The following is a 13694-nucleotide window of genomic DNA, read 5'->3' on the forward strand; positions in this document are numbered from 1 at the left end:
GCAGACCTATACTTCCATTTGCTGCGCTCTTGCTTTTTGTGTACTTAACACTTTTTCTTACTCCTTTTACAACCTTTACTAATCAGTATTGCATTTTGTGCCTGTGCCTCTTCTGATTTTGCCCTTTCACGTCTTCATATTCCCATCTTCTTACCCCTGTTTTTCTTTTAATCCATTTTCTGTGACTTCCTTTTCACTCACATGCTTTTCAAAAGCCCTTGGTGCAAGTACAATGTATCGATCTTTACCTTTTCATATTTTGGTTTTATCTAAGAGAGTATCTGCTGCTGTGCATTGAGTTTTTTGCTCTTCAGAAACTTTCCAAAAGCTTCATCTGGTTTCTTCTATTGCTTTTCTGGTCCCAAACCTCCATGAAAGACTATTTTTCCTTACTTTTTTGCACAGCTATGGGGACGGTGGAAAATGCTACTAATGACCCTATTCTGCTTTCATGGAAGGGCTTGTATCATTTGGAATATGCACAATTTAGTCAGAATTGTAAGGTTTGGTTTTTTTTTAAAAAAATTTATAACAAGTTTAATTTTGACCAAAATTGCAAGAGGACATATGACTACCAATCCTACTGGCGGATTACTGAACAGCTGTGACTGAGATTAACAGGAATTACTCCAGTGGCTGTCTCTTCAGCCAGCTGGATTCTTACATAGTACACAGAAGCCCAATTTCATCCCATGGTAAAAACCTTTTGCATAGGTCCAAGAGTAGCTGGCCAGCTCCTGCATGAGCTATTTGTATACCATCAAAGGTGATTAAGTATGCAATTCAAACAGAAGTATTTCTCTGAAACCATGCAATATTTAGCTACATTAAGACACACACACAACGGAAAATCTCTAACTGTGCCACAATTTAAGCTTGGTCTTTGGGCCAGTTTAGGCTTGTTATACAAACAAAGCATTGGAAAACTCATGCCATGTAACAGAAGTCATAGCAAGAGAGGTTTTGTGTCCCAGTTCACCAGTGATTCAAACTAGAGAAGCATTCAGAGTAACACATAAATTGAAAGGCATGAAATAAAAGATTCAATGCAAAAAAATAAGAGATAAATTATATAAAATAGATACTCAGCAATGAGGTTACTTGCTGTGTTCTGCGTGTTCCAGAAATGCATTACGGCATTTCTTTTAAGAGAGTTATACCATGTTTCCAAGAATGATACTTGAAAGCCTGGTGGAGATTTCAATGTTACGCAAGCTGACTCAAATCCAAAGGGCCAAACACTGCACCATGTTTCTCTATTGGCATTGGTCCACACGAGGGATCTTGAAGAAGCTACTTGTCCGTACCAATGTTCATCTTCATTAAGTTAGTACTCTACATACAAACTTTAAATGAACCCACTCATTGCACTTTTTGTTTTTACTTAAAGGAAACTATATATAAATACTGGCAGTCAGAAGACTGCTTGCTTTAACATTTTTAGTTATCTCATTTTTCATTTCACTAAAAATCATGTCACTAAGTACTTTATTTCAGTTAAAATATATGGCTGTTTCTACACTGTCTAGAAGAGTGCTGTGTGAAGATACATGTGAGTAGGCTTAGGATTCACTCCAGAACAGGAAGCAAAACAGCTGCAGTAATGCTGCTGAAGACTAAGTTATTTAGCTCCACTCCTAATTGCTCCAGGCACAGTCCTGTGATATTCAACCATACTGTTTTGGGGACTCAGGTTACCATTTTTGCAAGATGTTACGCCATACTGTGCAGAATATTAGGTTTCTGAGATAGCTAAGTGTCATGGTTTAGGCCCTCAAACCAAAACACGAAGGAATACCCATCTGGTGCTAGGTTGGATGATGTAAGTATATTCCATAAAAGTAGTTCAGAGTATATAATTTGTTGTCACGAGGCACATGACTCACTTGAGCAATCCCGCACGGTGGAACACATAAAGTTCATGACCAAGTTTGGAGGTACAGGAAGGGACAACCCGAACAAAACTCTGAATAAGGTGGAACTCTGGTACATGATGTGGCACAAGGATGACACAGAAGTCTTTGTCCTAAAAAAGATTTGCAGATAACAAAGGCTCTTAGTGATCTCAACATAATCTTTACACAAAAGCTTCTGACTAGAAGGAACAGAAAGAAAACAAACTGAATGCAGTGCTTACAACATCTATGCGGTCCAAGTATTGCTCTACCTAGATGGCTTGTTGCCTGGGCAGCACAAAGTTACTGATGAGCTTAACATTAAGTTGGCTCACAGAAACAGGTCTTTTAGCTCCCATTGCAAAGACTTATTAGTTAATATCCTGATATTCTCTAATGGTCCTTTCGTTTCGTCTCCCCCACTCCCTTTCCTCCTCAGTAGAATACAGTATTTCAGTTGGAAGGGACTTACAATGATCATCTAGGCCAACTGCCTAGCAGTAATATTCTCTCTTTGCTCTCACCTTTAGGGCTAACCTTTTCCCTTAAAAGGTCCTTTTTACTATTCTTCTGCAGTGAAAATTCAGGACAATGTATGTCTGTCCGGGATCTTTTGCATGTTTGCAGCAAAGTGAGACCACCAACTAGAGCAGTATGTCCTAAAATCCTGAACAAACAGCCAGTGTGTACGCACAGATCGACTTTGTGCTGCATGCACAGTAGACTCGATGAATGCAAGTTTATATACGTACAGTGATGTCCGGCTTGTCACAAATTTGGCACCGTTGGCATGCATCCGCTACAGACACACTGTATTGGCAGTCAATGTAATTGTTCAGACACTTGTGCTGTAAAGGCTGCAGAGGTGCAAAGGAATGCAGGAATCTCCATTGAATGCTCTCAGATGAAAGAGGGCATCATTGGGAGGTAAAACTGCATGCCACAAATAACTTTATCCATTCAAATGGTTAAAGCACTCCCTTCCACCAGTCTCTCCCATCCCTTTTTATTGAATACATGTTTTAAAATAATCTCACTGCACACAGGGACATTGGAGAACTCTGACAATTCAGAAAGATGCTTCATGCAGCATGATACATGCTGAGAGACTCCAAAGTCTCTCTGGAAGAGAGACGGAAGATGTTTAATTGGTTTACTCTGGCCAATTATCCTATGGCTTTTTTTCAGTAGAAAGATATTATTTGAATCTCACTCCTTTTCTTCTCCAAGTACATATATGATTAATTTTTCTTACTGCACTTGGTGTAGTAAGATGACATTTTGTTTCAAGGAGTGACAGGTGCATTGTTGGATGGATAAATTACTTAGAGATTTGAAATGTTTTCTGCATTCACTTTCTCTGGGAACTTTCTTTGGTAGTAAGCAGAATTTTTTGAACATGCTGATATTTAGGGCCAAGTCTGTATCTCTGGTCACCAGGACCTGTCTCTAAGGGCTGCTACCATGCAGTAATTTGTAGCGTGAATTTACAATGCGCTGTAGTGAGTGTGCATTATGAATGTCTCAAAGTGGACTTTGTTACCTCAGATAAAGACTGATCACACAGGATGTTAGTGTGAAATAGCTACTGCACTGTAAATTCACATCCTTATTCGCTGCACATTAGCTTTGCCCTAAACATGAACCTTCAGTGACACTGTTTAGGCTATAGGTAAATACCATGGTTTTCCTTAATACTGCTGTTTTCTAGGTTGTAACTCCATCTCCTTTAATGCATCTTCCCTGACTTTATTTTTAATTTAGGTACGGTCTGGGTCTACACATGTTTTTAAAGGAATCTGAAACATTTGCTTTCTAAATCTGCATCTCTGAAAAGTCCCTACGGAACATAAACAAAGGACTTTTGTACACAATATATAAAGTCCAAAAGCAGTCCAAAAGGAGAGGAGTCAAACTCCTCAGGGTACCAGCCCAGGGTAACCAGCCATACTCCTGTGAGTCACTGACTTATTTGCGCATCATATCTAAATACTCTGGCTGACAACTGCACTACGTCCCATCATGCATACAAACTTTAAAACTTTAATTATACATACTGGAAAAAGCTTGAAAACATAATGCAAAAAATCCAGCGATCTGCAACCAAGAGTAAACATTGTTAAATGAAGTGCGTATCAGACAGATTCTACACATTTCGATATTTACACCCCCATAAGTGCAAGGAACATTTATTCACAGCGCTAATCAGACAGTCCTGCTAGTTCATCATTAATCAATTGCAGATGTTGCGTGCTACACATCAGTTGTTGATTTCTATGGCTTAAAGCATCACTATTAACAAGAATAAACCTGAATGTCTGAAATAATATCAAAACATTAGGCTCTTCACTGAAAGGAACAAAAAAATTTACTCTCACGTTGTTGACTCCAACGTTTTTCAGAAGTAATTCATGGACTGTCACAGCAGCATCAGTACACAGCAAACATTAAGAGGTTACAAACAGTTCTTGCTGTGTTCCACAATATTTTCACCCAGTACCAAGAGTTCTGTCACTATCCACTTGGTAAACCTGTCCGACGTACTTTATCAGACTAACAGGAACAACAATTCTTTGAAATTGTTTCTGAACATTTTACTTTCTACTTCTCACCTACTGGTTATAGAGTAATTCCACTCTCTTTTCTATGGTGACAGTGAAATGTGACATTTGAGTTTAAAAAGGCATGAGAAATCTAACAAATGCTTCCCGTTTCTCCTACATGTAAGGATTATCAATCAGAGAGCTCTAAACCCATCAAATAGAGTTATGCTGAAGCTTTATAAAATATTTTTCCACCATACAAAATGTGTTTTATGAAGAAATTTAATACATATACATAACCTTAGAATACTGATAAAACCCCTCCTCCCTCAAGACCTGTAATTAAGTTCCCTTTAATTACTTCACCAATACTATTACTGAATGAAAAGAGAAAGAATTTCTAATTAAAGTATCTATGGTTGAATGAAAGCTTAAAAAAAAGCTGTAAATACAGAATTGGATTGGGGTATTATATATTCACCTATATAATACTTAATTATCACTAGTTAATAGAATAGCTAAATGCGAGAAAAAATGCCATTGCAATGCAGTTTTCTATTCTCTGGTATCCAGTACTTTCTTGGCAGCAAAGAACACAAGAATGGAGGTGGGAGATTTTTCAGAGGGGTTAAAAAGGTATCAAGTACCTGCGGATAAACTAACAATTTAGTTCCTTCACATTTCACTTTCAATGCACTAACAAGCCACAGAACAGCTCTAGATTTAAGAGATGGAAACATTTCGCAGCTTTACTGGATAACACAAATTCCCCAGTACCCTTGAGGGTTAAGATGCAATCATACCTACACTTCAACCAAACTACTACTCCTGGATCCGTGCTGTGCAGGGTCAGCAATAACTCCTTCAGGACAAGATTCTGAGATACAGTCAGGATTACCTCATGCCATCCTTTCAACATACTCCCTTTTCTGATGTTTCTCTTACAAACAGGTGGATCAAGCAAATGCAAGCTAGGGGAGCATACAAGCAGAATATTTGAAAACACCAAGATCTACAGATTCCTCAGCTGCGAGAGGAGGATCTTGCATGAGTGTTAATCTTAGGAGAAGTCTTCAGAAAGGAATGCTATCTTCTCCACAGATACCCATCTTGGAATCCAAACTGTTCCACAGACGTCTCCAGGGAAAAAGAGAATAGGACTGCAGTGTTGAATGATAAACACAGTGAAAATATCATGAAAAGAAACAACAATGGTGCATACAAAGGCCAGAATGTCAAAAGGGGGCAAAAGTGTGGCAGATCCTTATACTAATCAGGATGTTGTGAGCAGAGAACTCAACTAGTCTACAGAGAAATTATTTCCTGATATAGGTAAAGATCACTGCTTTAAATTGATAATTCAGTATAATTGAGTCATAAGTCCCTTGTCTCAGTATTATTTTAAAATACAATTATCTTGCTTGAATTTTATTTTAGACTAGATTGTCTCTAAATTAACTATTCTGGAATGGACTCTCTGCAGTGTGATTGTTCTATCATATGTACATTGATCAGTGTTTCTAAGTACACCACAGACTTCTAGCACTGCATTTCTCTCTTCCTAATGAATTCGAGCTATATTACTTGGTAAATATGTACCAAGAAGGCTATGTCTCTGCTTTGCTTTGGTAACTTAGGATATTTGCATTGTAGCAGATTCACAGTGTTTAATTCCTTTGGGTAGGCCCCCTCCTTAATCAAGAAACAGCTTAATAAATAGAACTAATTTTCAAGGGGTTCTGATTATTTTTTGATTCTGAACAGCGTGGTGAGTAGGAGTAGAGAAGTGATCGTCCCCCCTGTACTCAGCACTGGTGAGGCCCCACCTCGAGCGCTGTGTCCAGTTTTGGGCCCCTCGCCACAAAAAAAAAAAAAGACATTGAGGTGCTGGAGCGGGTCCAGAGAAGGGCAATGACGCTGGTGAGGGGTCTGGAGAACAAGTCTTATGAGGAGCGGCTGAGGGAATGGGGGTTGTTTAGCCTGGAGAAAAGGAGGCTGAGGGGAGACCTTATCGCTCTCTACAACTACCTGAAAGGAGGGTGTAGAGAGGTGGGGGTCGGTCTCTTCTCCCAAGTAACAGGCAATAGGACAAGAGGAAATGGCCTCAAGTTGCGCCGAGGAGTTTTAATTGGATATTAGGAAAAGTTTTTACACTGAAAGGGTTATCGAGCATTGGAACAGGCTGCCCAGGGAAGTGGTTGCGTCACCATCCCTGGAGGTATTTAAAAGACGGGTAGACATAGTGCTTAGAGATACGGTTTAGTGATGGTTTTTGTCAGTGTTAGGTTGATGGTTGGACTAGATGATCTGAAAGGTCCCTTCCAACCTAGGCAATTCTGTGATTCTATGATTTTCTTCTTCATAAAGTTTATTCCTAAATTTCCTTTAAGCCAGGTAAGTTCAGACGCTGTCAGTCACCAGTGATTACTATTACAAGTAGAAAGATGTTTTTTTCAAAAGGTACTGCAGTTATCAAACTCATCTATTAAGCCTGTGCTACAGATACCTTGTGTCTCTAGGAACTACATGTAGTTAATAGTGTGGAAGATCTTGGGTGTGCTCAGTCTCTTTCTGTCTACTTTTTGTAAGTACCTACATGTTTTTTGTTTCTTTCTAGGCTCCTTAAACAAGAACAGGGCTCATTTATAATCAGAAAGGGCCAGTGTTCCTGGAGAGGCTTTTGCTGATATGGTTCAGTATAGGTTCTCTCTTCAAGGGTGCAGAGAAATCGAGGGGGGGGTGGGGGGAAAGGTCTAAACCACATTTATAGATTTATTCTACTCCACCAGGATCTAAGAGTCCAAGGTCAGCAGGAGCAATAATTTTAAGATAAAAAGCCTTTATCTCCTGCCTACTGTAGTGGATTCCAGAAAAATGAATGAATTCTCGCAGTGATGGGAGACTGAGTGTTTATAAATTAGAACATTTAACCGCCAAGTTTGGGGCTTTATTGCCCCATGAAATGAGATGACCCGTACCGCAACATCTAGCTCTTTTCACAGTTAGACAGCTTTGGAATTAATGTTTCTTCAGAGGAAGAAGTGGCCTTCTTCCACAATTTCAACTAGCATTTTTCCAACAAAAATGAATTCTTAAATTTTTGTCCCTGTGGTCCTACCAGAGATAGGAAGTTGCAGCTGGAGATTGAAAAATTCAGGAAGTTATTTGTGAAGGTAAAAGAAAGGGGAAAAAAGAGTCAGAAAAAATCCAACCTAACTGCAAGCACGTGCTATCACTTCCAGATTTGTCCTAAAAATGTAACATTGAAAGTTGTTACTAATATTAGGAAAGCAGTAACTATGCATCCATACTTACCTACTTTCATGTTTCTTGTCAATAAAAAACAGACTGATACAGAAAGCATTTGAAGCTCCTCTGTACACCGGATGAAAACCTGTTTGTTCAGTCTCAAGGAGGGGCACTGCTGAGGCTCTGAAATCTTTGTTTCCGACATCATCTAACGGCAGTTCAGCAACAGCTCCATCTTTCTGCAATAATAATAGACAAATGATCACTTACAACATTTCAGAAAATATTTTCATTTTTTAATTAAAAGGTCTTGCGTCATTCCTATCTTATAGTATTCCAAGCACGCACACACTTTTTACTTGTCACATTTTGACAAACACAGAAGTTCAAGATGGCATTTTTAATGTGATACCTGTTTCTGAAACACTAGATAAAAATGGCCTTTAAAAATACATACCTTCTTGCTGAAGAGCAATATATGCACAAACTAATAGTTATGATTAGAATCCCTTTGTGAGGCAATATTTATTAAAATAAATATTAAATATATGAAATAATTTTAATATATTTATAAAATAATACATTATTTCAGAAATGTTTCTATATATAAAAAAAAATTGTTTCCAGATGTGTATTGAAAATATGTGAAAGTTAAAAACATGTTAAGTTAAAGAAAGTGGGATCAACGCAGAGAATATTGTGGGAATAGAAATGAACAATAATGGTAAGAAAACCAGAGTAGCTTTGACACAGTACCAAGAGAGAGACTAGAAGACGCATGCAATCGTTTAAGATTTCTCAGGATAAATTCTCTGCTGATTTACGCTGCACCAATACATTTCATAGTGATGGTCTTTTATCAAGCTGAGCTTCACTCAAGAGACACAAACTGAATGTGTGCCCTTTAACTTGCACAAATTAGAAGGAAAAACTGAAGCTATATTGCTGCTATTCAGCTTTGGTAGCTTTCTGTCAGTAGCAGTTTTTTAGCTCAGTAGCACAGCCAAATCAAAACCTCAGAACTCGCAGATCTCCAGAGTAAGATGACCGTTGCCCTGTCTGTTACAGGAATTCTCTCTCCATATCTGCAGAGGAGCCCACTTGAAGCTGTGCTTCCACGTGCCTTTAATCGGCAGCAGACATCCACAAACAGGCCCCTACCCTTTTTCTCCTCTCAGTGCCACTTTATTCCCGTCTCTGTCCTGTCTGGTTGTTCATGTGGAACTGGATGGGAAAACTCATCCAGTTAATAACTATAACCACCTCCACCCATATCCTAGCTAGAGCACCTTCTCATCTATGCACAACAGCAGATATAAATGTGGGCCCACACAGAAGACAGTGCAGGGGTGGAAATAATAAGCATCGCTTCTCCTAATAGCCTCCACCTTTGCTTCAAATTAGCTTTTAAAGTTATCAGCATTGCTGTGCTCTGTGGTATTACCTGCACAGCTGCATCCTGATCATGAATATGTTCAAAGTTTCCAGATGAAACAGACTCTGCTTCTTGACTCGTTTGGTTGCTTTTATCTTCATCTGAGTAATGAAAAAGAATAGATGCATCAGGCTTAAAAATGCAAGCTTAACCCTCAGAATCATGGCAATAATTAAAGAGTGTGACAGACTACCTCTATTGAAAGGTTTATTTTATTTATTTTTAACAGCCCCAGTTAAAATAGACCCTCCTAGAACTTCATCAGACTATTTGATTTCAAGGCAAAAATCAGAGAATTGATTATAAAGTAAGAATTGAACAAGACACAGTTTGGAAGCAATTCCTAACTAGTGTTTGATATGTAATAAATTTTTACCCTATCTGAAGAGAACAACACGAGTCATTACTGTATTGACTAGTATTTAAAATCCTGTTGCTAACTTGTTTTCTGATGATCATAACGATGATCAAGGGCTCCTGATTCTCAGATTAGTTCTTCTAACAGAACTGAAATTCAGAATAAATCCTAGTCAAGCCAGAACCCTTACTTATTGGCGCAAGCAGAAACAAAAACCAGGGATTTAAATTCCCTTCTCAGTTGCTAAATGAAACTAGGTCTCTCAACCCTGTTTTACTTCTTATAAAAGGTGGTTGCTTTTTTTTTTTTTCCATCAATCTTTGTCAGTTTGTCTGTTTCCTCTTCTTCCTCCAGATCTATCTCTGCATGAAAGATCATCCTACCATCCTCAGTAACATTATAGTAACATTCGAGTCTAGTTCATTCCAACCTGAGTAATAATATTTTTGGGGGCAAACAGTTAACTAAGGTGATAGGATGAAATTACTTGTAGCCTCTTGATGAATCAATATTTAAAAACTGACTGCATATACAATGCTATATATACATACTTTTATATGATTTATATATATATATAAAAAAAAATAACACACCGCATATATATACAGCATCTCTAGTCAAGTGCTTAAGTCAACTAAACCAAGCATCTATACATTAGGGAGTTTATTTAAATATCACTGTACACATTTTTTTGATATTCAATCTCCCAGCCAGGGCCAAATCCGGCATGGATATTTAAAATATTAAGAAACAACAATAAAAATGTCCAAAGACAATGTGGAACATACGACACGTTGTGTTTGATTTCAATTACTTAACCATTATCTTAAGACAGCTCTTAGCAGTTTTACATAGCAACGCTCAACAGCCCTATAGAACTCCACTGATACCTGACACAAGTGTGACAGAACCAGCTATGAACTTTTCTAACGTCGTGATGCTTGCTAGACAGCAGGCAATCGCCGTTCCAGCAGTTGTTACACAGTTCCTAAAGCTGTATGGTGATGGATCATTTTCTCTAAAGGCAATGGAAGGTGAGGGTATTCAGAACGAGAGATCATCTGATAGCGGTCATTATAAAGGTCCCATTTAAAGTTAATGTTATGGACAAAAAATTATTTTAATCATCATCTTGGAAAAGATACGTTGAAATACTAGTGAATCCTACATATTACTCCAAATAACCACCAAAATTACTAAAGCAGTGTCAGCTGCTGTATTTTTAGCCCCTGAACATATCTTCAATAGTTCCGCCATTCCTTAAATTGTCACCTCCCTAATTTTACAGATATGTTCACAGTTTGTTTTTATATTTAACATAAAGCCTGAAAATAAGTTTTAACTAATAAACTCTTGAGGTATAGGTACTGCTGCTGCAGAAAACGTATCAGGCCAGAATGCCCTTGCATTTGAAAGCTGCCATAACACAAGGAAGTCAAAGTTTCTGAGCTCCAGGAGGAAGAAAAAAAACTTCAAAAAACCTAGCACAATGGAATTCTTCACTCCTCTCTCTCAACTTTACCCTGGGAAACCCATCTAAGCTACATTCACCGACATAAGCATTCTTCATACAGTAATGAGCTTTTTTTTAAAAAAAAAAACACCAACAAAAAACAAAACCCAAAATAAAACAAAAAACACCTCAAACATTTAAAATAATTTAACCAAAAGTATTTTTAAAAACCTGTTATCTGAAAATCTGTTTCTCTGTTAGTAGAAAAGAATGCAGATTCAAAGTGCAGGGCAAGAAGGAAGTGCAGGGTTAGAAATCACGGTTTCTCCAGGGGTATCACAGATGTGAGACTTCACAGAAATGATCAAATGTCGACTTGATTAACCCAGCTACATTTCTCATTATAAACAGCCTTGCAGGTGTCAGAAGTTAATTAATACAAGTCTCTTGTTGTCATGTAAATATTGATATGTTGTTTCTGACTTCATACTAATATGAAATCCCTTAATGGCTCCACCATCCACTACCGTCAAATGTAGCTGCATCACTGTTTGCATACATGCCGTACACAAGTGACTGGGAAGAACATAAACATTGTTGCACTAAATGAAGTAAGGGACATGAACACAAAGAAAATTAAAATAATTCAATGGTTGCTGGGTTGTTAGCAGAGGTAACAGTCAGCAGGATCAAGAAGCCAGTTCACCATGAAGCCTGATGAAAAGCCCTTGAATCATTCCCGCTGCATCATAATGTTTTCTAGCTACTAATTCGTGACACCATATAGAGTAACAACCAAATTACTGTAATTATCCCGAAATGTAAGTGGCATATCAATATTGTGTTAAAGACAGATTTTTGTATACTCTTTCATTATTATTCAGTATTACATTTTGAAAGGAAAAATAATATCAACCTGTGGTCTCTACTTAAAAGCTAAAGAGTCTGAAAAAAATATCCTTATTATGTTGTTTTTTTTTTTTCATGTGGGAACATAAAATTACTCTATGAAGGAATGCAGCTTGTATTTTAAATTCTCAGCCTTCGAATTCATTAAAAGGAAGTCCACATCCGCCATTGATGTAAGGTGCCTAGTGAACCTGCACTGCCTTCACATCAAGGGACAATTTGGCAGCAAATTTCCAATGCAGTAGCCTGCAGAAAGGGTGCAATCGTTAAGACAGCATTCGTGTAATTGTGCATGCATTATGCAATAGAATAAAATATAAACAATACATGACTAATGCTATAATAAATTCCAAGGATATAGGTTGGCACTTATATTGAAAAGACTTAACAATGGACTACAGGGACGCAACCTTTATGTGGGCTCTGCATTTATAAAAAAAACCCGCCACCAAACCAAACAAGATAATTTCCTTTTAAAATTATATTTTCAATAAAATGAAAAAGTCAGAAAGGAGGGGAACTGTGCTCATGAGTTGGTTGTTTTGTTGGTTTTTTTTGCTGTAAACTTCTTTATTAAGAGTGGGCTTTTTATTTTCCTTTCTTAAAAAAAGAAAAAAAAAAAGAGGAGAAACATTACTGCTTTTCCTGGAAGTTTTCATTAATGAATACTGAAATGAATTTTGAGTCACATCTTGTGCAATAATGAAACCCGAATTGTTCAGAGGGAAAGAGCTTTTCATTCAAAGTGTTCAAAAAATATGGACTTTTTGTTTATAGTCGTAAGTCAAAAGTGTAACAAACAGTAAGAAGAAAAGCTCTTTATCAAGTATCTATCATATGAAGAATATATTTTCAAAAAACCACAACAAACTTCTGCAACTTGTGACAACCTAATGCTTTCTTGAACTGCTATTTGAAGTTAGAGTAATAATAGCACACTTTTGATTTTTTCCCCCTCTTTCCTTTCTCTGAAATTCAACTACAACAGCCTTTAGTTTCATCTCTCTCTTTTTGACCATACTGAGCAGGTATAAACAATAATTCATAATGTTTCAGGACAACCAATACTTCTCAAAGTGTTATAAATGTTTGTTCATATTCTAAAATGTGCAAAGCTGCAACAATAATTTTAATTATTATTCAGTGAGAACAGAGTTAATATTCCTGAACAGTGTATAGCCATAAGCTAACTCTAATTTTACTATGAAATTTTCTAGTGGCTCTTTCTCCCTAGGAACAGTATCAGAGTCAGGCTTTTAGCTTATGATACTCAAGTTCCTTCTCAGGAGTCTACCTTTGAGACCATCAGCGATTTGTGCTCAAGCTATCTCAAAAAGTCTGCAAACAATTCTCTCTTTGCTCAGAGCTGCCCTTGTCATTTCAGATAGAGGAACAGTACTACTTTTAAAAATCTTATTTGAAGAAATACACAGGATTGCAAACTAGTACCAACCAACAAAACTAACATAGTTTTTAAATGGAGAGGAAAAATAAGAGAGAGATAAACACGTGAGACTGCTAACCATGTTGGCTTAACACATTTCTGAAAAGCACTCAGATGCTAGATCGATGAGAATCATGTAAGAACCCGAGTAGAACAGTTGTTTATGCTATGTTTTCACATTTAGAACAAGTCTCATAGATTTCCTAAATGTTAAAAAATGTGTTACGGCTGTATTGTTAAAACCTATAACCACATACTCATTAAAAGGCTCAGCAGCGCAGAATTAGCCACAAAATATGGGCCTACAGCTTGCAGTCCTTGGACAAGGAAAGCCCACAGAAGGGTCTAAGAGTTTTACCAAAACCAATTAACAATCACAGAACGGTTAAGATTGGAAGGAACTGGAGG

At 37.4% G+C, this 13694-nt stretch overlaps 1 protein-coding gene across 5 annotated transcripts in view; it reads right to left on the reverse strand.

Annotated features, from left to right (window-relative positions):
- The window catches only part of CFAP61 (cilia and flagella associated protein 61), a 122009-nt gene that overhangs the window by 90234 nt on the left and 18081 nt on the right, over nucleotides 1-13694 (reverse strand). For 4 of the 5 annotated variants that reach the window (XM_074578697.1, XM_074578698.1, XM_074578699.1 and 1 more), the window contains 4 exons: nucleotides 9132-9223; nucleotides 7754-7926; nucleotides 3953-3992; nucleotides 1887-2026 (listed from right to left, as the gene is read on the reverse strand). In XM_074578697.1, coding sequence (XP_074434798.1) covers nucleotides 1887-2026; nucleotides 3953-3992; nucleotides 7754-7926; nucleotides 9132-9223 — 445 coding nt within the window. The remainder of the gene's footprint in view (nucleotides 1-1886; nucleotides 2027-3952; nucleotides 3993-7753; nucleotides 7927-9131; nucleotides 9224-13694) is intronic. The other variant, XM_074578700.1, reaches the window with a different exon arrangement.

Source organism: Larus michahellis, chromosome 3 (genome assembly GCF_964199755.1).
Source record: "Larus michahellis chromosome 3, bLarMic1.1, whole genome shotgun sequence".
Classification (NCBI taxonomy): Eukaryota; Metazoa; Chordata; class Aves; order Charadriiformes; family Laridae; genus Larus; species Larus michahellis.